The sequence below is a fragment of the Bufo bufo genome, chromosome 3 (assembly GCF_905171765.1).
Source record: "Bufo bufo chromosome 3, aBufBuf1.1, whole genome shotgun sequence".
Lineage (NCBI taxonomy): Eukaryota > Metazoa > Chordata > Amphibia > Anura > Bufonidae > Bufo > Bufo bufo.
Window position 1 is genome coordinate 368,093,403 of NC_053391.1, and position 24,586 is coordinate 368,117,988.

A 24,586-nucleotide genomic window follows, 5' to 3' on the forward strand; every position below is an offset into this window, starting at 1 on the left:
TACTTTCACATTAGTGTTTTTCTTTTCCGGCATAGAGTTCCGTCACAGGGGCTCTATACCGGAAAAGAACTGATCAGGCATATCCCCATGCATTCTGAATTGAGAGTAATTCGTTCAGGATGCATCAGGATGTCTTCAGTTCAGTCATTTTGACTGATCAGGCAAAAGAGAAAACCATAGCATGCTACGGTTTTATCTCCGGCGAAAAAAACTGAAGACTTGCCTGAATGCCGGATCCGGCATTTTTTTTCCATAGGAATGTATTAGTGCCGGTTCCAGCATTCAAAATACTGGAATGCTGGATCCATCCTTCCGGTCTGCGCATGCGCAGACCTTTAAAAATGAGAAAAAAATAAATACCGGATCAGTTTTGCCTGATGACACCGGAAAAACGCATCTGGTATTACAAGGCATTTTTCAGACTGATCAGGATCCTGATCAGTCTGAAAAATGCCTGCTCAGTCAGAAAAAATGACATGCGTTTGCATACAGTTTGCCTGATCAGGCAGGCAGTTCAGGCAACGGAATCAAACAACGCAAGTGTGAAAGTACCCTAAATCTCGCATATCACGCAAAATCCGACAACTCCCTCCTAAGGCGGTATAGGATTTCGATCATTATACACTGCTCAAAAAATAAAGGGAACACTTAAACAACACAATGTAACTCCAAGTCAATCACACTTCTGTGAAATCAAACTGTCCACTTAGGAAGCAACACTGAGTGACAATCAATTTCACATGCTGTTGTGCAAATGGGATAGACAAAGGGTGGAAATTATAGGCAATTAGCAAGACCACCCCCAATAAAGGAGTGGTTCTGAAGGTAGTAACCACAGACCACTTCTCAGTTTCTATGCTTCCTGGCTGATGTTTTGGTCACTTTTGAATGCTGGCGGTGCTTTCACTCTAGTGTAGCATGAGACGGAGTCTATAACCCCACACAAGTGGCTCAGGTAGTGCAGCTTATCAGGATGGCATATCAATGCGAGCTGTGGCAAGAAGGTTTGCTGTGTCTGTCAGCGTAGTGTCCAGAGCATGGAGGGCTACCAGGGACAGGCCAGTACATCAGGAGACGTGGAGGAGGCTTGTAGGAGGACAACAAACCCAGCAGCAAGGACCGCTACCTCTGCCTTTGTGCAAGGAGGAACAGGAGGAGCACTGCCAGAGCCCCTGCAAAATGACTCCAGCAGGCCACAAATGTGCATGTGTCTGCTCAAACGGTCAGAAACAGACTCCATGAGGGTGATATGAGGGCCCGACGTCTACAGGTGGGGGTTTGTGCTTACAGCCGAAACACCGTGCAGGACGTTTGGCATTTGCCAGAGAACACCAAGATTGGCAAATTCACCACTGGCACCCTGTGCTCTTCACAGATGAAAGCAGGTTCACACTGAGCACATGTGACAGACGTGACAGAGTCTTGAGACGCCGTGGAGAACGTTCTGCTGCTGCAACATCCTCAGCATGACCGGTTTGGCATTGGGGTCAGTAATGGTGTGGGGTAGGCATTTCTTTGGAGGGCCGCACAGCCCTCATGTGCTCGCCAGAGGTAGCCTTACTGCCATTAGGTACCGAGATGAGATCCTCAGACCCTTGTGAGACCATATGCTGTTGCGGTTGGCCCTGGGTTCCTCCTAATGCAAGACAATGCTAGACCTCATGTGGCTGAGTGTGTCAGCAGTTCCTGCAAGACAAAGCATTGATGCTATGGACTGGCCTGCCCGTTCCCCAGACCTGAATCCAATTGAGCACATCTGGGACATCATGTCTCCTCTATCCACCAACGTCACGTTGCACCACAGACTGTCCAGGAGTTGGCAGATGCTTTAGTCCAGGTCTGGGAGGAGATCCCTCAGGAGACCGTCCGCCATCTCATCAGGAGTATGCACAGGCATTGTAGGGAGGTCATACAGGCACGTGGAGGCCACACACACTACTGAGCCTCATTTTGACTTGTTTTAAGGACATTACATCAAAGTTGGATCACCCTGTAGTGTGTTTTTCCACTTTAATTTGAGTGTGACTCCAAATCCAGACCTCCATGGGTTGAAAAATTTGATTTCCATTTTTGAATTTTTGTGTGATTTTGTTGTCAGCACATTCAACTATGTAAAGAACAAAGTATTTCAGAAGAATATTTAATTAATTCAGATCTAGGATGTGTTATTTTTGTGTTCCCTTTATTTTTTTGAGCAGTGTATATAACATACTGGGCAATCCACCTAAGCAGGATTCTAGACTGGCTCAGATGTCCTGATCACAAACATTGGATACACCTGGAGGAGGGCTTTGGGTACTTTCAAACTAGCGTTATTCTTTTCCGGCATAGAGTTCCGTCAAAAGGGCTCTATGCCGGAAAAGAACTGATCAGGCATATCCCAATGCAATCTGAATGGATAGAAATCTGTTCAGTTTGCATCAGTATGCCTTCCGTTCAGTCACTGTCAGGCGTTTTGGCTGGACATAATACCGCAGCATGCTGCGGTATTGTGTCCGGCCAAAATGCCTGATCAGTCGCCGGAATGCCGGATCCGGCATTAATTCCCATTGACTTGCATTAGTGCCGGATCCGGCATTATAAAACAACTGAAGGATGGATCCGTCCTTCCGGTCTGCGCAAGCGCAGACCGGGAAAACTGTGAAAAAGACTGCAAGACGGACCCGGATCCGTCTACAAATGCTCTCAGTTGTCACACTGATCGGCGGATCCGGCAGGCAGCTTCGACGACGGAACTGCCTGCCGGATCACACTAACGATAGTGTGAAAGTACCCTTAACAAAAACAACCTTAAGGGTCCATTCACACGTCCGTAGAATGGGTCCGCATCTGTTCCGCAAATTGCGGAACGGGTGCGGACCCATTCATTCTCTATGAATGGATGCGGACAGCACACAGTGTGCTCTTCGCATCCGCATTTGCGGAGCGCGCCCCAGATCTTCCGGTCCACGGCTCCGGAAAAAAATTGAACATGTCCTATTCTTGTCCGCAATTGTGGACAAGAATAGGCAGTTCTATGGGGGTGCCTACCGGGTGTATTGCTGATCTGCAATTTTCGGATCCGCAATACACTACGGATGTGTGAATGGACCCTAAGACATCTAATATTCCCACAGTCACCTAAAATACTACCTCCCTTTTCATATGGCATACTACCAGCAGCCACACTAAGGCCCCTTTCACACGAGCGAGTATTCCGCGCGGATGCGATGCGGGAGGTGAACGCATTGCACCCGCACTGAATACTGACCCATTCATTTCTATGGGGCTGTGCACACGAGCGGTAATTTTCACGCATCACTTGTGCGTTGCGTGAAAATCGCAGCATGCTCCTCTTTGTGCGTTTTTCACGCAACGCAGGCCCCATAGAAGTGAATGGGGTTGCGTGAAAATCGCAAGCATCCGCAAGCAAGTGCGGATGCGGTGCGATTTTCACGCATGGTTGCTAGGTGACAGTCTATAAACTGTATTATTTTCCCTTATAACATGGTTATAAGGGAAAATAATAGCATTCTGAATACAGAATGCTTAGTAGGTGATCAATTGAGGGTTAAAAATAAATAAAAAATTAACTCACCTTCTCCTCTTGTTCGCGTAGCTCCCGGTCTCTTCTTTACTTCTCAAAAGATGAACTATCGGCTAAAGGACCTTTGGTGACGTCAGATCACATGCTCCAATCACATGTGAAGAAGTTCGGGTTTGGGTACCAAACAGGCGTGATTTTTCTCACGCGAGGGCAAAACGCTTTACAATGTTTGCACTCGCGCGGAAAAATCGCGGGTGTTCCGCACATTTTCCCGCAACGCCCGTGTGAAAGAGGCCTAAAGGTTTGGAAAGACAATCACATCAGAAACCTCTGTTCCAAATTCCCATCACCATTAATAAAACTTAAAGTCTGCTTTTCTCCCTTCTGTTGCAATGGAAGTCTAGAGATGTCTGCTCAACTTTACATTGGCTAAATAAGATGGAACAGTTTGCAGATTTGAGATCTCTCACTGTGAATTACTGTCACATCATGCTTTCTCTTAAATATCGGCACTACGATCCCAGCATAGTGTCTTCTTCTTCAAACCTTATCCAGGGCTGGCCAACTTGCGGCTCTCCAGCTGTTGTAAAACTACAACTCCCACCATGCCCTGCTGTAGGCTGATAGCTGTAGGCAGACTGGGCATGTAGTTTTGCAACAGCTGGAGGGCCACAGGTTGGCCAGCCCTGCCTTATATCGTTGTCTCTGCGAATTTAATTGGTAGAGCTCGCCCCCTCCTCTTTCCCTTTCACTTTCCTCCCTCTCAAATTCCCACCTCCCCTTTCTATCTCTCCTTCTTCCCCCCCTCTACATTTTAAATGGCTTTGGATTATAAAAACTGTTATAATGGTGAAAGCTAATAATATAAATTGTCAAATTAAGGGTGGGATTACATCACATTTTATGCCTCCGTTGACATATAAGTTAGAAAAAAAAAGGATACAAAAATGCAGCACACCATGTTCTTGTATCCTGCAGAGTCCAGTAAAAAAAAGAATACGGAAGACGTCCGTGTGCATTCCATATTTTGCGGAACGGAACAGCTGGCCCCTAATAGAACAGTCCTATCCTTGTCCGTTATGTGGACAATAATAGCACAAGTTCTATTTTTTTGCAGAACGGACACACGGAAATACGGAAACGGAATGCACATGGAGTAACTTTAGTTTTTTTTGCAGAACGGACACGGAAAAAAAATACATTAGTGTGCATGAGCCCTAACTCTGTAATTCGGATGTCTCTACTTGTGAAGTCTACTGAGATATTCATGATTCCTTATTGGAAACTGATCATCTTACACATGCATTTCTGAAATGTCACCACCAGTTTACTATACTTTGTTGTAACTATTACAGCTGATACAAATTGAAAATATCAATAAACAAATATTTAAAAAAAATAAAAAATATGTTATTCACCAATAAAGGCTAAGGCTACTTTCACACTTGCGCTTTCCCTTTCCGTTAATGAGATCCGTCATAGGCTCTCAACAGCGGAGGAAACGCTTCAGTTTTGTCCCCATTCATTGTCAATGGGGACAAAACTGAACAAACCGGAACGGAGTGCACCAGAATGCATTCTGTTCCATTTCACTGCGTTCCCATGATGCACACAAAAGCGTGCAAGCAGCGTTTTTGAGTGTGTCCTGGGATGTGGAGCAATGTAAGTCAATGGTGACGGATCCATCATGGCTATTTTAGAGATAAAACAACTGGATCCGTTCATAACGGATGCAGACACTTGTATTATCGTGATGTAAGAGTTTTTGCTGATCCATAATGGATCCAGCAAAAAACGCAGATGTGAAAGTAGCCTAAGGCCTCATGCACATGACCGTTGTTTTAGTCCGCATCCAAGCTGCAGTTTTTGCGGCTCGGATGCGGACCCATTCACTTCAATGGGGCCGCAAAAGATGCAGACAGCACTCCGTTCCGTAGCACCGCAAAAAAAATATAACCTGTCCTATTCTTGTCCGTTTTGCGGACGAGAATAGGCATTTCTACAATAGGCCGCCTGTTCCGTTCTGCAAATTGAGGAAGACACACAGGCGGCTTCCGTTTTTTGCGGATCCACGGTTTGCAGACCGCAAAAAACGGCACGGTCGTGTGCATGAGGCCTTATTTGTGTTTTTTTTCACAACTGCCAAGGAATTCAGAGGTGATTTAATAAATATAGTGGTTCATGGAGTAACTGTCATATTTGGTATATAATTAAGGTACCTCGGATGGATTGTGCACCTTACTGAAAAAACCATGTCAGACTCACCGACCACAAAAGCCCTGGTGGGGTGATGAATGGGAAATTTCACGCAGTTCCCTTCAACTGGTGAAAAAACTAGGTGCAGGGCAGTTTGGGGAAGTGTGGATGGGTAAGTAAATCCATTCATATTTATAAGTATCATAAACATTTCTAATGTTTTTTTTTTGCGATTTGTAAATCAATATTATAAGTTAAAGTCTACCATTATTTTGCTAATATACAAATTAAGGTTATTGCTCAGAATATTTGCATAAACTGTATTTTTGCTTTTAACACCAGCCTTAAGGAGCCACCCATACATATTCAATAGCTCATGGTCGAATTATCGTTTTGGCCAACAGTTATGTTTCTGAACTCCCTCCTGACTGGCTCGGCAGAACGTGTATGTGTATTCTACTGGGAGACCAGAGAAAGCCGCTGTCAGGAACTTCTCGTTCTCGGCAGGTTTGGCCAACAAAAGACTTATGTGTATGGCCAGCTTTATACAATGACCTGAAATATTATGGGTGTGTGGGGTGAGAGGCTCTCATAATCTGAAATCCTGCCAGCTCAGGTTAGTTCTAAAAAGCCTTTTTCCGAAAAAAGTGCGGAAGGACAGGTACAACAGATATGAACTTTGAATGAGTGACCTATGAATACCAGTAGGCATCTCAGCTAATATTCTGTGAAGTTTAGTTGAGCATTTTTTTGGTCAGAACTAGACCTTATTCAAGAAAATGTTATTGCCTGATTACCGCTCCCATTCGCTATGAAATCCGTGAAATGTCAGTGAAGTGTCTTACACCAGTGGTCCCCAACCGCCGTGCCACGGCCCAAGACCAGGCCCTGGAAGATTGTTTGCTGGAAGCGCTTCATTAGTACCCGAGGACCAGGAAGCGGTGACGGATCTGTAATCACAGCTTCCTGGTCCTCGGCTTGGCTGTCGGCTGTGCACTGTAACCTCACACTGTGCGCCGCGCCCGCAATACACAGCCGACAGCAGAATGAAGAGGATCACGATGGTGAGGAGTGGTGCTGTCTACGAGCAGGAGAGGTAAGTGTTTTTTTTTATTTTATTTGCGCTGATGGCTGGGGGCTGGTGGCTGACATGAGGGCTGATGGCTGGCTGACATGGGGGGGCTGATGGCTGTCTGACATGGGGGCTGATTGCTTGCTGACATGGGGGGCTGATGGCTGGCTGACATGGGGGCTGATGGCTGGCTGACATGGGGGCTGATGGCTGGCTGACATGGGGGCTGATGGCTGGCTGACATGGGGGCTGATGGCCGGCTGACATGGGGGCTGATTGCTGACATGGGGGGCTGGTGGCTGGCTGACATGGGGGGCTGGTGGCTGGCTGACATGGGGTCTGATGGCTGGCTGACATGGGGGCTGATGGATGACTGACATGGGGAGTGATGGATGACTGACATGGGGAGTGATGAATGACTGACATGGGGGCTGATGGATGACTGACATGGGGGCTGATGGATGACTGACATGGGGGCTGATGGATGACTGACATGGGGGCTGATTGCTGACATGGGGGGCTGATGGCTTGCTGACATGGGGGCTGATGGATGGCTGACCTGGGAGCTGATTGCTGGCTGACATGGGGGGCTGATGGCTGGCTGACATGGGGCTGATGGATGGCTTACATGGGTGATGATGGCTGGCTGATATGGGGCTGATGCTGGCTGAAATGGGGGCTGATGGATGACTGACATGGGGGCTGATGGCTGGCTGACATGGGGGCTGATGCTGGCTGACATGGGGGCTGAGTGCTGGCTGACATGGGGGCTGATTGCTGGCTGACATGGGGGATGATGGTTGGCTGACATGGGGGATGATGGCTGGCTGACATGGGGCTGATGGCTGACTGACATGGGGGCTGATAGATGGCTGAAGGTTGGGGGGTTGATCTGAGGCATTGGGGGTCTGATCTGAGGTCTGATTAACATTGGGGGTCTGATTGCTGGTCTAACCTGAGGTGTAATGGAAAAAATGTTTTTATTATTGTTCTCCTCTTATGTCTTATGGGCCGGTGCGTCTTATAGGGCGAAAAAAACGGACAGTGCAGCAGAGACCAGTGCAGCAGAGACCAGTGCAGCAGAGACCAGTGCAGCAGAGACCAGTGCAGCAGAGACCAGTGCAGCAGAGACCTTAGTCAGTTTATATAGTCGTTATATAGTGTTATATATTTTAATATGCACCTTGTGTTTTGTTATGAGCGTGAATCAGTCAGCGCCGACCAGCACCCCCTAAGCCCCGCCCCAGAACCCCCAACCCCACCCGGTCCCTGGAAAAATTGTCTTGCATTAAACTGGTCCTTGGTGCAAAAAAAGTTGGGGACCTCTGTCTTACACCACTGTTGTGTAAAAAAAAAGTTGCAAGTTATGGCGCACAGAATAGTTGAGCCATATTCTGCAACTTTTCACTTTTCTCGCTATTTTTCAAAGGTGTCAAGATAAGTTAGCAGGCTTTAGTGGGAAGGGGTGTTTCCCCAGCAGCCCAACAAATTTACTATCGTTTACAACAGAAACAGGTGTAAATGTTCAAATCTACATCAGCTCATAGCTGCGTTTTTTGTCCAGCCGCCTCTCGGCTTGTTTCCCGTGCTGCGGCTGGACCTCCGGCCCACCCCCATTATAGTGAATGGGGCCAGAGCGGACTTCTGGCAACCTGCTGGACCCTGCTGCCGCAAGTGTGAAAATAGCCTAAATCAAGGGACAACATTGTAATCAAACAGGATCAGAAACAATTAAGCTGTAAGGTACACAATGATGAGATAGGCCCAAAGTAAGTTACAGTGTAGTTGTTTGGAAACAGTTGGGCAAATGCAGTACCAGACAACAAAAGTCAGAAAAAGTCTGAATTGCAAATCTTAGGTCAAAAGGTTCAAGCACAGAACTCTCAGGAATGACATAATATATATATATATATATATATATATATATATATATCCTTAAGGACACAGCCTTATTTCAACTTAGGCCTATTGCACACGACCGTATGGCTTTTTCAGTGTTTTGCGGTCCGTTTTTTCACGGATCCGTTGTTCCGTTTTTTTTTTCCGTTGTGTTTCCGTTTCCGTTCCGTTTTTCCGTATGGCATATACAATATACAGTAATTACATAGATAAAATTGGGCTGGGCATAACATTTTCAATCGATTGTTCCACAAAAAAACGGAATGGAAACGGAAGACATACGGATGCATTTCCGTATGTGTTCCGTTTTTTTTGCGGACCCATTGACTTGAATGGAGCCACGGAACGTGATTTGCGGGCAATAATAGGACATGTTCTATCTTTAAACGGAACGGAAAAACGGAAATACGGAAACGGAATGCATACGGAGTACATTCCGTTTTTTTGCGGAACCATTGAAATGAATGGTTCCGTATACGGACCATATACGGAACGAAAAAAAACGGCCAGTAAACGGGGGGGGGAAAAACGGTCGTGTGCAGGAGGCCTTAGGACCAGGCCATTTTTTGCAAATCTGACCAGTGTCACTTTAAGTGGTGATAACTTTAAAACGCTTTGACTTATCCAGGCCATTCTGAGATTGTTTTTTTTGTCACATATTGTACTTCATGACACTGGTAAAATGGAGTAAAAAAAAAATAATCTTTTTATTTATAAAAAAAATACCAAATTTGCCCAAAAATTTTAAAAATTAGCAAATTTCCAAGTTTCAATTTCTCTACTTCTATAATACATAGTAATACCTACAAAAATAGTTATTCCTTTACATTCCCCATATGTCTACTTCATGTTAGGATAATTTTGGGAATGACATTTTATTTTTGGGGGACGTTACAAGGCTTAGAAGTTTAGAAGTAAATCTTGAAATTTCTCATAAATAAAAAAAAAAATACTTTTTAAGGACCAGTTCAGGTCTGAAGTCACTTTGTGAGGCTTACATAATAGAAACCACCCAAAAATGACCCCATTCTAGAAACTACACCCCTCAAGGTATTAAAAACTGATTTTACAAATGTTGTTAACCCTTTAGGTATTCCACAAGAATTAATGGAAAATAGAGATACAATTTCAAAATTCCACTTTTTTGGCAGATTTTCCATGAATTTTTTTTTTCCAGTTACAAAGCAAGGGTTAACAGCCAATCAAAACTCAATATTTATGGCCCTGATTCTGTAGTTTACAGAAACACCCCATATGTGGCTGTAAACTGCTGTATGGGCACACGGCAGGGTGCAGAAGGAAAGTAATGCCATACGGTTTTTGGAAGGCAGATTTTGCTGGACTGTAGAAACTCCATAAAAAAGTGACCCCATTTTAGAAACTACGGGATAGGGTACATATGATTTTTGGTTGCTCTATATTACACTTTTTGTGAGGCAAGGTAACAAGAAATAGCTGTTTTGGCACCTTTTTTTTGTTGTTATTTACAACATTCATCTGACAGGTTAGATCATGTGGTATTTTTATAGAGCAGGTTGTCACGGACGCGGCGATGCCTAATATGTATACTATTTTTTTATTTATGCAAGTTTTACACAATGATTAAATTTTTGAAACAAAAAAAAATCATGTTTTAGTGTCTCCATAGTCCGAGAGCCATCGTTTTTTCAGTTTTTGGGCGATTATCTTAGGTAAGGTCTCATTTTTTGTGGGATGAGATGATGGTTTGATTGGCACTATTTTGGGGTGCATATCACTTTTTGATCGCTTGCTATTACACTTTTTGTGATGTAAGATGACAAAAAATGGCTTTTTTTACATCGTTTTTATTACTTTACGGTGTTCACCTGAGGGGTTAGGTCATGTGATATTTTTATAGAGTAACTTATTACAGATGCGGCAATACCTAATATGTATACTTTCTTTATTTATGTACGTTTTACACAATGATTTCATTTTTTAAACAAAAAAAAAATCATGTTTTAATGTTTCCATAGTCTGAGATCCATAGTTTTTCAGTTTTTGGGTGATTATCTTGGGTAGGGTAGGATTTTTGCGGGATGAGATGATGGTTTGATTGGCTCTATTTTGGGGTGCATATGACTTTTTGATCTCTTGCTATTACACTTTTTGTGATATGAGGTGACAAAAAATGGATTATTTAGCACAGTTTTTATTTTTTATTTTTTACGGTGTTCATCTGAGGGGTTAGATCATGTGATATGTTTATAGAGCCAGTTGATATGGACGCGGCGATACCTAATATGTATAATTTTTTTTTTTTTTATGTAAGTTTTACACAATAACAGCTTTTTTAAAACAAAAAAAATGTTTTAGTGTCTCCATATTCTGAGCCATAGTTTTTTTATTTTTTGGGCGATTGTCTCAGGTAGGGGCTCATTTTTTGCGGGATGAGGTGACGGCTAGATTGGTACTATTTTGGTGGGCATATGCCTTTTTGATCACTTGCTGTTGTACTTTTTGTGATGTAAGGTGACAAAAAAATGGTTTATTTAGCACAGTTTTTATTTTTAATTTTTTACGGTGTTCATCTGAGGGGTTAGGTCATGTGATATGTTTATAGATCCGGTCGATACGCACGCAGCGATACCTAATATGTCTATTTTTTCCCCCCTACTCTTTACAAATTTTTTTTAACTTTATTTGGGGGAAATTATGTTTTTGTTTATTTTTACTTGAAACGTAAACATTTTTTGGGGGAAAACTTTATTTTTTCTACTTTTTTTTTTTGTCCCACTTTTGGGGGTCTAATCCTTTACAATGCATTCCAATACTTCTGTACTGGAATGCATTGGCTGTATGAGTAATATTGTGTGTATTACTCATACAGTTTTCGGCCTGTGAGATCCAGGGGGCTGGATCTCACAGGCACGTCACAGGAAGGCAGCAGCGCTGCCTTCCATGCCATCGGGTCCCCCCTACAGCCCCATGGGGACCTGATGGCACCGCCGCCGCCCACACCATAAAAAGCCGCAAACCGCGCATTTAGCCGAGGTGCCTGCTCAATGATTTGAGCAGGCACCGGCATCCGATCACCGCCCGCCGTGCCCTATACGCCCTGTGTCCTGAAGAGGATATATATATATATATATATACTAGCAGAAAGACCCGGCTTCGCACGAGTATATATCATCTATTTCATTTAATGTTTGGTTGTCATTAAAAGATATCGACAGCATCCCCCATAACAGTGACATCTACAGTACCTCATCCCCCTTAACAGTGAGCTCCACAGCCTCCCACCCCTTAACACTGACCCCTCCAGTGCCCCTTAAAATGGGACCTCCAATGCAGTCCACGCCTTAACTTTGACCTTCACAGCAGCCTGCCCCTTTAACACTGAGTTCCACAGCACTCCACCACCTTGACAGTGACCTCCACAGGGACCCACCCCCTTAACAGTGACCTCTACAGCACCCGCCCCTTAACACTGACCATAGGTTACAGTCCTCTTAACTGTGAGCTCCACCATTTGCGGCACCCTTAACAGAGACCTCAACAGCGACTGCCCCTTTAACAATGACTGCCACAGTACCCCGCTACCTTAACAGTGACCTCCACTGTACTCTGCTCCCTTAACAGTGACCTCACAGTACCTCGCTGCCTTAACAGTGACCTCACAGTACCGCGCTGCCCCTTTAATAGTGGCCTCCACAGTCCCCTCCTCCCTTAACAGTGACCTCCACAGTGCCCGCCCCTTTAACAGTAACCTCCACAGCGTCCTGCCCCCTTAACAGTAACATCCACAGCGCCCTCCCCTTTAACAGTGACCTCCACAGCGGCCGCCCCTTTATTAGTGACCTCCACAGTACTCCATTTCCTTAGCAGTGACTTCCACAATAACCCACTCCTTAACAGTGACCTCCACAGCATCTGCCCCTTTAATAGTGACTTCCACAGTCCCCCACCCCCTTAACAGTAACCTCCACAGTGGCTGGCCCTTTATTTGTGACCTCCACAGTACCCCGTCTCGTTAACATTGGTTTCCACAATAACCCGCCCCCTAAACAGTCACCTCCACAGAGCTCTGTTACCTTAAAATGTGACCTCCACAACATCCCACCCCCTTAACAGTGACATCTACAGCACCCCGCCCCTTAACACTGACCTCCATAGCGGTCCATTTAAAAAACTGGTGAACTGTGGCCTATACAGACAAAAGTCGCAGGAGTTTGTGCAGCAAGTTAGGTGCGTCAAAATTTGTGACAAATTACCACCAGAAAACACACTCTGATAAATGCCACCCTCAGTCTGTTTCTGTATTACACTTTGGGTCAGATTTACTAATCCTATCGACGGCGTAAACTTAGTCAGGCTTTCAAACCTGCACAGGATTTATTAAAGGGCTCAGGCTGGATGATAAATGTGGTGCAAGGATAAAAACTTTTCTCTTTGTACCAGCTATTGGTTGGCTAAGGCTACTTTCACACTGGCGTTTCAGGGTCCGCCTGTGAGATCCGTTTCAAGGCTCTCACAAGCAGCCCCAAACGGATCAGTTTAGCCCCAATGCATTCTGAATGGATGCGGATCCATTCAGAATGCATCAGTTTGGCTCCGTTCCGCCTCCATTCCGCTGTGGAGGCGGACACCAAAACGCTGCTTGCAGAGTTTTGGTGTCCGCCTGGCGGTGCGGAGCCGAACGGATCCATCCTGACTTACAATGGAAGTCAATGGGGACGGATCCGTTTACATTGACACAATATTGGTGCAATTGTAAACTGATCCGTCCCCTATTGACTTTCAATGTAAAGTCAGGAGTCCCTATTAATATACCATCGGATCTGAGTTTTCTCCAATCCGATGGTATATTTTAACTTGAAGCGTCCCCATCACCATGGGAACGCCTCTATGTTAGAATATACCATTGGATTTGAATTAGATCGCGAAAACTCAGATCCGACAGTATATTCTAACACAGAGGTGTTCCCATAGTGATTGGGACGCTTCAAGTTAGAATATACTAAGAACTGTGGACATAGCGGCCCCCTGCTGCCTGGCAGCACCTGATCTCTTACAGGGGGCTGTGTCAGAAAACTTTTCCACCCCCTTTCGCATAACTAAAAAAAGCTTTGTAGAAACCCAAGTTGCACCCAATTGCTCCAATCTGTGCCTCTTTTTATACACATACTAGGCGCAGACACATTAGTAAATCTGGGCCTTTGTTTTCTTGGGCAGGATACTACAATAAGCACACCAAAGTTGCAATAAAGAGCCTTAAGCAGGGCACCATGCCCCCAACAGCTTTCCTGGCAGAAGCCAATCTAATGAAGCAGCTGCAGCATCCACGACTGGTCCGCTTACATGCAGTGGTAACTGAACAGCCTATATTTATAGTGACAGAATTCATGGAAAATGGTAAGACGTAATAAAGATAAAGCTAACTTCTGAATCCTCCCTGGGTAACACCTAGAATACTTGCTGACAAGCATTTTGGGTGCTATGCCCCAGAAAGCATTTCATGAATAACACTGACATTGAATGCTGTACCAGTTCAGTTCACTTCACTGAAACTATGGTGCCTACTCTAAACCACAATTTCTTCTGCACCACACTTGTCACTTTGCATTCAGACAAGAAGTGTCTCCAAAGGCCCCCTAACTGCTTAACTGAGCAGAAGGAAAGGTTCATTCCCAGCAATCTCCTGCCCATCAGTGAAAAAGAACGGTGCATTTACAGTCCTGTAAATGCTAAGTTTAAAACCACTTGAAAAATGGCAAAAAATCATATTTAGCATGGCTGGATCTTAACAAGGTTCCAAGTAGAGCTTCAACATGCAACAAGAAGAAATGGGAGTGAGACAAAACATTTTTGAGCATTCAAATGAATGAAAACAACGAATAAACTTAAACAGGCTGTTTAAAAAAACTAAACCCCCCCCAAAACAGAAATCTAACTTCCAAACATGAACTCAGTAATGAGTAGCTCCACCGTTATTGTTTATCACTTCAAAAATTCGTTTCGGCATGCTTGATGCAAGCGTTTCCATGAGGTGAATGGGAACATTTCTCCAAGTGGTGAAGACGGCCGCACGAAGGCCATCTACTGTCTGGAACTGTTGTCCATTTTTGTAAACTTCCCTTGGCATCCATCCCCAAAGGTTTTCAATTGGATTTAGATCAGGGGAACACGCAGGATGGGCCAAAAGAGTGATGTTATTCTCCTGGAAGAAGTCTCTTGTCCTGCGGGCATTGTGTACTGTAGCGTTGTCCTGTTGAAAAACCCAGTCGTTACCACACAGACGAGGGCCCTCAGTCATGAGGAATGCTCTCTGCAACATCTGGACATAGCCAGCGGCCGTTTGACACCCCTGCACTTCCTGAAGCTCCATTGTTCCACTGAAGGAAAAAGCACCCCAGACCATTATGGCGCCCCCTCCACTGTGGCGCGTAGAAAACATCTCAGGTGGGATCTGCTTGTCATGCCAGTAACGTTGGAAACCATCAGGACCATCAAGGTTAAATTTTTTCTTATCTGAGAATAAAGCTTTCTTCCACCTTTGAATGTCCCATATTTGGTGCTCTCTTGCAAAGTCCAAACAAGCAGTTCTGTGGCGTTCAAGGAGACGAGGTCTTTGAAGACGTTTTTTGTTTTTGAAGCCCTTCAGTCTCAGATGCCGTCTGATGGTTATGGGGCTGCAGTCAGCACCAGTAAGGGCCTTAATTTGGGTCGAGGATCATCCAGTGTCTTGACGGACAGCCAATTGGATCCTCCGGCTCAGTGCTGATGAAATTTTTTGGGGTATTCCACTTGACTTTTTTGTTCCATAACCCTCAGGATCATTTAAGAAATTCCAAATGACTGTCTTACTGCGTCCCACCACAGCAGCGATGGCGCGCTGTGAGAGACCCTGCTTATGCAGTTCAACAACCCGACCACGTTCAGAAGGGGAGAGTTTTTTGCCTTTGCCATCACAACGTGTGACTACCTGACAGAAAATGACAATGAATCCACATCTTTGCACAGATTTGGCCTTTTAAAGGCGGGTGGTCCTAAAATTTGGATCAGCTGAAAAACAGCCTGTTTCAGTTTGATCGTTATTTTCAATTAATTGAATGCTCAAAAAATGTTTTGTCTCGCTCTCATTTCTTCTTGTTGCATGTTGAAGCTCTACTTGGAACCTTGTTAAGATCCAACAATGTAAAATGTGATTTTTTGCCATTTTTCAAGTGGTCTTAAACTTTTGATCAGGACTGTATATGCAGTGATCTCCTCCTCAGTATGGGGAGGAGCGATCACTAATGTCATTGCTCATCCCCATACAGAATCATTGTTTGCAGGTATCAGAGCGTGATTAGACAGCACAATCTGCTGCAGGCAAACAATGATTTAGGTGTCCGCACAAACAATCTTATTAAACTGTCGTTCATCCAGTATTTGGCGGTACCTTTGCTGAGCGCTTGTTAATGATTATCTGCTCGATGCTCGGCCAGTGTAAAGGAGCCTTAAAGGGGTTGTCTCACTTCAGTAAGTGGCGTTTATCATGTAAAAAAAGTAAATACAAGCCACTTATTAATGTATTGTTATTAGCCATATTGGCTCCTTTGCTGGCTGTATTCATTTTTTCCATCACATTATACACTGCTTGTTTCCATGGTTACAGAACACCCTGCAATCCATCAGTGGTGGTCGTGCTTGCACAATATAGGATAAAGCACTAGCCTATGTGCGCTCCAATGGTCCCGGCCACCAGAGAGTCTGATGCTTTTTCCTATAGTGTGTAAGCACGACCACCACTGGTTTGCAGGGTGGTGTGTAACCATGGAAACGAGCAGTGTATAATGTGATGGAAAAATGAATCCAGCTAGCAAAGGAAGCAATATGGATAATAACAATACATTAGTAAGTGCCTGGCATTAACTTTCTCTACATGATAAATGCAACTTACTGAACTGAAACAACCCCTTTAAGGCAACTGACATCCATCTTGGAAGAAATTTGATCTTATCTGTCTATTGACAAATTCCACTGACCTTTTTCTCCATACTACAGGGAGCCTGATAGATTATTTGAAGACATCAGAAGGCCTCAGACTTAACATCTATAAACTAATTGATATGTCCGCTCAGGTAAGGCGTTAAATGACAAAATGCTGAAGATGACAGAGAATAGATAAATGGTAGGTCCTAGGAAGAAATGAAATTCTGGGGAACCATAATTTGATTAGAGAAACAATGCCCATTAATAGTTACTGGAATATGTTTTTAAAAACACAGTATTTTACATGTCCACTTTTTTTTTTTAAAGGGGTTGTCTCATCATGGACAATGGGGGCATATCGCTAGGGACCCGCACCTATATCGAGAACAGAGCCCCGCAAGTAAAGGAGGGAGCACTGCGCATGCGCAGCCGCCCTCCATTCATTTTCTATGGGGCCGGCAAAAATAGGCGAGCGCTGGCTTGGCTATTTCCGTCGGCCCCATAGAAATGAATGGGAGAGAGGGCCACGCGTGCGCGGTACGCTCCCGTTCACTTCTATGGGGAGTCGGCTTGGTGGTGGCCGGACCGGAGTCCACCAGCCACCACCTTGCGGGGCTCCGTTCTCAATATAGGTGTGGGGCCCAGCGGTGGGACCCACACCTATAAGACAATGAGGGCATATCCTATTGATATGCCCCCATTGTCCATGATGAGACAATCCCTTTAATTTTTCACCTGTAGTCTTAACTGTAATGTACTTTCATAATCACTAGGTGGCAGAAGGAATGGCATTCCTGGAGCGTAAGAATTATATCCATCGAGACTTGCGAGCTGCCAACATTTTGGTATCAGAAAGAGTGATCTGCAAAATTGCTGATTTTGGTCTGGCTCGTATGATAGAGGACAATGAGTATACCGCCCAGGAAGGTACCTAACTATACAAACCTAGCCTAGTAAAAGAAGTAAAAATGCATCACAGGGATCTCAAGTCTCCCGGACATTCAGGGAGTCTCCCGCTATTAGATAGCGGCTCCCTGACACCCGCATGTGAGACAATATATCCCGCATGTGAGACAATATATCCCGGAAAGGTTTACTGATAGCAGAGCAGAGAGATAAGAGGACACAGGAATTTAGATTACAGGTTGAATTAACCCTTTAGGGTCAAATTGGCTTCTCAAGGAGATATATATGTAAAAGGCATCCCTTCTTCTGTCTCATTCAGTAGCTATATAACTATTTAGAGAGATGTATTTTATTTAAATACATTTACACATTTAACCCTCCATTTTAATTATATTATTTACCCCAGTGTTAAATTCACACCCCCTGGATGCTTGTTTTTTTTCCTACAGTGGGGTAGATAATTACACACAGGGTTTTAAAGAATAAATTTCCTGACTCAGACCAAGAGCCGACTCAGCGAGTCAGCAAGTGAATCGAAGCATCCGCGCATGCGCATTGTGCAACCTAAGCTTCGGTTCACTTGCTTCTTGTCAGCTCAGCGAATGAACCGAAGATTTGATTCATGATTCGGTTCATTTAAATTAACTGATTGAAATGAACCGATTCATGTGAAAGATCTGAACTTCCCATCTCTAGTTTACTCGCAGTAAACCTTTCCGGCAACCTGTAGCAGTGTCCCCTTCTCAGCGCGTGCGCACAGTGCAAGAAGAAGCCGATGCCAGCAGTCCGCAACGGCGCATCAGGCTGAGCCTGTGCGCATGCGCGGGATCTCAAAGCGGGAGGAGGGGGAGGGAGGGAGAGGCGGCACTAAGGAGTAGAAGGCGGCGTTGGGCACGAACGGCGATGCGTGCGGCCGGGCACCATGCATCCACAGACCTCCCCTGCTTGGGCACCTTAATTCAATGATTGACAGGTTAGTAAAACCTGTTTTTCCGCAGAATAAAGCCACAAATAGCTTTTATAAGGCCACCTTAGAAATCAGAATCCTACCCTGGACATGAGCATATGTTTAGCTCACAGGGCTTATAGGTGGTGACAGAATCCCTTTAATCATATACATAAATATGATAATTTGGGGCAGGGTAATGAGCCCAGTCCTCCACACCATAGAGAAAAGTGTGCAGATACTGCATATGTTTGGAAAATGTAACTGAACTTCTCTTTCCTGCGTGAAAACAATGCATTTTCAAGCAGCCACCACTGGGGGAGCTCAATGCAAAGAGATGATTACAGCGTCCATGTTAATTGCATAAATACCTATGCACTGAGCTCCCCCTAGTAGTGGCTGCAGGCAAGCCAGTTTTTTAATAGAAGGGAATCTGGAGACTTATCAATGTATTTTTGTCAGTTATCTAGTATAAATACATTGAGAAATATGGTGGTCATAGTGAGCGCCATTATTTTGAAGCATTTGTTCCACTTTTTCCCACATAAGTCAGAAAAAAAGGTTGAGGCCAAATGCATTTTTTTCATTACAGTTTGTATTTAATTAAAATTTCTTCATTCATTATAAAACAAACAAAAAAAGGGTGTAAATTTGACAGAGATCTGGGGTGTTGCAATTTGCGTTCTTCACTGCCTGGGAGTGATTGATGCGTATATACTTGGAAATTGGGTGGGACAGGGGGGCCCAAACTAAGTTTTGCGTTGGGACCCTATGAGATCTGTGTATGCCCCTTACAGATGGCCTTTTGTTTGCAGACATCTCTAATTGCCCTTCCAATCTACAACATCCTGTGTCTAATAAGCATCAATTGTTGCAGGAAAATGCCATCAGAACCCATAATGTATAACAAAATAATTTTTTTATAAAACATTACATTTAAAGGGTATCCCTACCTCTAGAGTTTGCTATTTAAAATGTGCATAGGTGCATTAGGGACTGGGTCATGACTAGAGATTTCTAAAAAATTTGATTCAGTCGGTTCGCCGAAATCTCCAAAAAGATCAGATTCGATCTGAATTAATTCGTGGCAAATCGCATAAAAAAACAGCTATTTTCTGGCTGCAGAGAGCCTGTATTGTGGTGTAGAACACTGTGCCTTGCAGTAACACGCATAGGGAGTCTGCTGTGGTAGTGAAACAATAGGACATGAATCAGTGGAATAACGTTGTTCATCCCGTAGTTCTGGCGACTAACAAAGGCTACTTTCACACTTGCGGCAGTGTGATCCGGCGGGCAGTTCCGTCATCGGAACTGTCCGCTGATCTGCCGCTGACTGAAAGCATTTGTGAGACGGATCCGGATCCGTCTCATAAATGCATTGCAAGGACGGATCCGTCTCTCCGCTTGTTATGCGGAGAGACGGATCCGTCTTGTATCTTTTTACACATTCTTACCGGTCTGCGCATGCACAGGCCGGAAGGACGGATCCGGCATTCCGGTATTTTGAATGCCGAATCCGGCACTAATACATTCCTATGGGAAAAAATGCTCTTATCTTTTGCCTGATCAGTCAAAATGACTGAACTGAAGACAAGCTGATGCATCCTGAACGGATTACTCTCCATTCAGAATGCATGGGGATATGCCTGATCAGTTATTTTCCGGTATAGAACCCCTGTGACGGAACTCTATGCCGAAAAAAAAAAAACTCTAGTGTGAAAGTACCCTAATAAAGTGGCCTCCTCAAACGGCAGATGTCACGCAGTAACGGCCACTGGCTAACATCGAAGTTACACAGGGGAGTACCTCTGTATCATCAAGAAATCGTTTATGGCCTTTCTCTGTTCATATAATCGGTCCAACATATGGATGGTGGCAGTGGCGTACACACAATCCATGGGGCCCCGGTGTGAAACTGATCTATGGGGCCCCCTCCCTGTCGCCCCCCCCAACCTGCCTCCAAGCCCCTCTCCCCAATACCTCCCCTACTAGTGTTGTAACTATAGTGTAATGGGCCACAGTGCAAACATTATTACAAAGAACCAGCAGATTTTCTTACTAAGGGCTCTTTCCGTGCCAAGCCCCATTCTGGACAGCAGAGACACGGAGCAGTAACATGATTGACTGTGATCTTTTTACTATAAAATCACGGTGACAACTTTATGTCTCTGTGATTTTGTAGTAAAAAGATCACAGAGAGGCACAGAGCATTACCAATCATGTTAATGCTCCGTGTCTCTGCTGTCCGAAACGGGGCTTGGCTGTCTTTCACGCAGCAGATTACCCGCACAGGATCCGCTCGTGTTACAGAGCCCTAAGCCCAATGCATGGCTACACTCACCCAGTCCTAATAAAATCTGGTCCTACCTCATCCAGGGTGTCGCTGGTATTGGCGTGATGTCCGCTGGATCCAGAACAAGGTCCTTGTGGTGAGAAAAAAAGAATAATCACATAAGGAAGGGATGGTGACTGCCCCTGTGAAATCACCAGCAGAGGGCGCTGTGCTGGCCTGTAAAACTAAGCCATGCCAATGTATAGCAGAATAATTTAGGACATTTCCCCTAAGTGCAACCACACAGTACTAATGCCCACCTTGTGGCCCCTCACAGTAGTTATGCCCACCTTTGTTCCTGTCACAGTAATTATGCCTAGATATGTGCCCCCTCATAGTAGTTATGCCAAATATGTGTCCCCTTACAGTAGTTATGCCCAGATATGTGCCCCCTCAGAGTGGTTATGCCAGATTATGTGTCCCCTCACAGTAGTAATGCCAGATTATGTGTCCCCTCACAGTAGTAATGCCAGATTATGTGCCCCCTCACAGTAGTAATGCCAGATTATGTGCCCCTCACAGTAGTTATGGCAGATTATGTGCCCCTTCACAGTATTTATGCCCAGTTATGTGCCCCCTCAAAGTAGATATGCCCAGATATGTGCCCCCTCAGAGTGGTTATGCCAGATTATGTGTCCCCTCAGAGTGGTTATGCCAGATTATGTGCCCCTCACATTAGATATGCCCACATATGTGCCCCTCACATTGGTTATGTCAGATTACATGCCCCGTCACAGTAGTTATGCCTTCATATGTGCCCCCTCATAGTAATGCCTTTATATGTGCCCCCCTCACAGTAGTTATGCCACATTAGATGCCCCCTCAAATTAGTTATGGCAGATTAGGTGCCCCCCTCAAATTAGTTATGGCAGATTAGGTGCCCCTCAGTAGAGATGCCAACTTTTGTGCCCCCTCACTCTAGTTGTGCCCATCAAACACCCCCCTGCCCTGCCCCCAGTCTGCAGCGTTAGAAAAAAAAATACACATACTTACCTTCTTCCCTGATGACAGGAGGCAGATTGCCGGGCTTTCAGCTCTCCTCCCACAGCCAGCAGCGTGATCTGGGGCCAGCAGGGGGAGCTCCTGAGCTCTGAAGATCAGTGAAGCAGGGAGCAGAGAGGTTTCCCTGCTTCACTATGGAAACGGAACTGCCTGGCCGGGTGTGAGTGAGTGTGCGCTCCCCCCCCCCCCCGTCTTCCTTGACCCTCCGGCCCCACCCACCCCCATATTATACATGTAATGGAGGCATGGAGCGCTCTGATTGGGCCCGAAATTGCCACTGTACTTCATGCCGGGCCCCATCAGAGCGCTCCATTACATGTGAGTACAGAGGGGCCCCTGCCAGCGGCCTGGGGTCCACAGGCGGCCAGGCACCCTGGAGTGCCGGGCCCGGTCACAACTGCGACCCCTGCGACCCTGGTATGTACGCCACTGGATGGTGGAATTCGAACGGGTGGAAACGTTGCATATCAGCCTATGTTGGGGGACGCCGTTCTGCCACTGCAGCTCAAGGAGGGTGTGCTTTGCGGTGTACGAGTAGCTGATGTGCATGCAAAGTTTCCTGGCCATTTTTAGGATGTCTTGCAGATGGGCGGAAGACTTCAGGAACCACTTTACAACCAGATTGAACACGTGCGACATGCAGGGCACATGGCTCAGCCCTCCTTGACGCAGCGCTGACACCACATTCTTGACACCATGTTCTTCCCATTGTCGGTCACCATGGTTCCGATTTTGAGTTGTTGAGGAGAAAGCCAGGATTTGATTTCTTGATGAAGGACACGGAGCAGTTCCTCCCTTGTGTGTGACTTTGTTCGCCCAGGCAAACGAGGTGCAGAACAGCGTGACACCGCCGAGCCCTGCACATGTGGTATGCTGAAGGGGCACTGTGAATTGTCCCTGCAGTGAAGGCTGAGGACATGGTAGAGGATGAGGAGGACATTGTCGCAAGACCAACGGCGTGAGAACATAGAGGTGGAAGCGGCATCACCCGGCCAAGTTGCTGGTGTGGCTGGGCGGGAACCACATTTACCCAGTGGGCTGTAAAGGACATATATTGTCCTTGACTGTAGTTACAGCTCCACATGTCGGCGCTGCCGTGTCCTTTGGCAGACACCGACAGGCTCAAGGACTGGCCCACCTTCTGATCTACATATGTGTTCAGGGCTGGTACTGCCTTTTTGGCAAAGAAATGACGACTTGGGACTCTCCACCTCGGCTCAGCACAAGCCATCAGTTCTCTAAAAGGTGCAGAGTCCACCACTTGGAAAGGCAAGGACTGCAGCACCACCAACATGGCCAGGAGCACGTTCAGCTTCTGCGCCGTTGGATGAGTGCACGCATACTGTCGTCTCTTGGCAATTGCTTTGGTGATTGATTGCTGACAGAATGACTAACGAGGAATAGGAGGAGGAGAAGCAGGAACATCAGGACCAGCAGATGATGGGACAGCTCCCTTCGGCTGAGGTGGTGGAGCCTTGACTGCATGAAATTAGGTGCGTGCCACTGGGTGATGCTGCGGCAGGCTGGGCCACCACATCGGAGCCACGGTTCTCCCAGGCCACTTTATGGTGATGCTGCATGTGTTTACGCAGGGCGGTGGTGCCAACATTGTGCAGAACGGCAAATAAGACGTACTTTTTATACTATTACAACACCCCCAAAAAAGTGTGTAGTACAATGTAACTGCACCACAGAACAGCAAATAATAAGTACTTTTTTTTACACTTATACACCCCAAAATAAGCTGTAGAACAATGTAACTGCACTGCAGAACGGCAAATAAGACGTACTTTTTTTTACACTTATGCACCCCCAAAAAGGCTGTAGTACAAAGTAACTGCACTGCAGAACGGCAAATAAGATGTACTTTTTTTTTTTACAAAAGAAGAGGGTCAAACAAGATAGGCAGTCGAGCCCACCTGAATACTGATCCAAAAGATGCAAAAAAACTAATTGTGAGGGGGCAGTAAACTAGAATAAAATATCATTTTTAATTCAACAGGAGATAAAAAAGCCCCTACAGACAGACAAACATATAAGACATACACCCTCAGCCTGGTATCATGGCTGATACCATGTAAGGCTGGGATATCAACGTTGGTGCTAGTGGTGGGCTAGGCAAGAATAAAAACGTGAGGGATAGAGTAGGGTATTAACATGGTGAGTGCACTGGCCCTAATAAATCCCTACTTGTCCTAGTCCACCCTATTAATGTATCCAAAGGACGGGGTCCAAAAAGCCCCGCAAGGGGTGGCCCAGACTGGAACTCTGATCCTACGCTGAAAGCCCTAATAAGGCCCTGAACAGCGATAAAATGACCAAGTATCCAATAGATAATACAGAATTGTAACCACACATTGATTAGGGCTGTAGGAAAAAGAAAACCCCAACCAGACCCAATCAAGTGAAACAAGAAAAATACTCAAAGAAGAGCGCATCTTCTGATGTCATCAGCAGACGTCTTTCAGCTGACGGAGATTGCTGGAGATGCGTCTCACCTGGCCCCTCTACCTTTATAATGGGGCAGTTCAGCCCCATATGTTGCCGGTTCATCTACCCTTGCGGACACCATTACCGTGGGTCCTTTCTGCACTTGGGTCTACAGCCATACGCTGACCGCAGCCACCAAACAGTAAGTTACTATTCCCCCATCGTCCTATGTTGGATGCTTGGGGGTGACCGATTGGTTATTATACTTATGTGTTTTTTTCTGTCTTTTGTTGTTGTGTTTCAGGCTGAGCCACACACTGACTGTAGCCATTATACAGT

General features: G+C 45.4%; 1 protein-coding gene across 2 annotated transcripts in view; it reads left to right on the top strand.

Annotated features, from left to right (window-relative positions):
* LCK (LCK proto-oncogene, Src family tyrosine kinase) overlaps positions 1 to 24,586 on the top strand; it is a 118,846-nt gene that overhangs the window by 75,905 nt on the left and 18,355 nt on the right. For both annotated transcript variants that reach the window (XM_040424571.1, XM_040424570.1), the window contains exons 8-11: positions 5,742 to 5,894; positions 13,890 to 14,069; positions 16,704 to 16,780; positions 17,405 to 17,558. In XM_040424571.1, the coding sequence (XP_040280505.1) occupies positions 5,742 to 5,894; positions 13,890 to 14,069; positions 16,704 to 16,780; positions 17,405 to 17,558 (564 nt within the window). The remainder of the gene's footprint in view (positions 1 to 5,741; positions 5,895 to 13,889; positions 14,070 to 16,703; positions 16,781 to 17,404; positions 17,559 to 24,586) is intronic.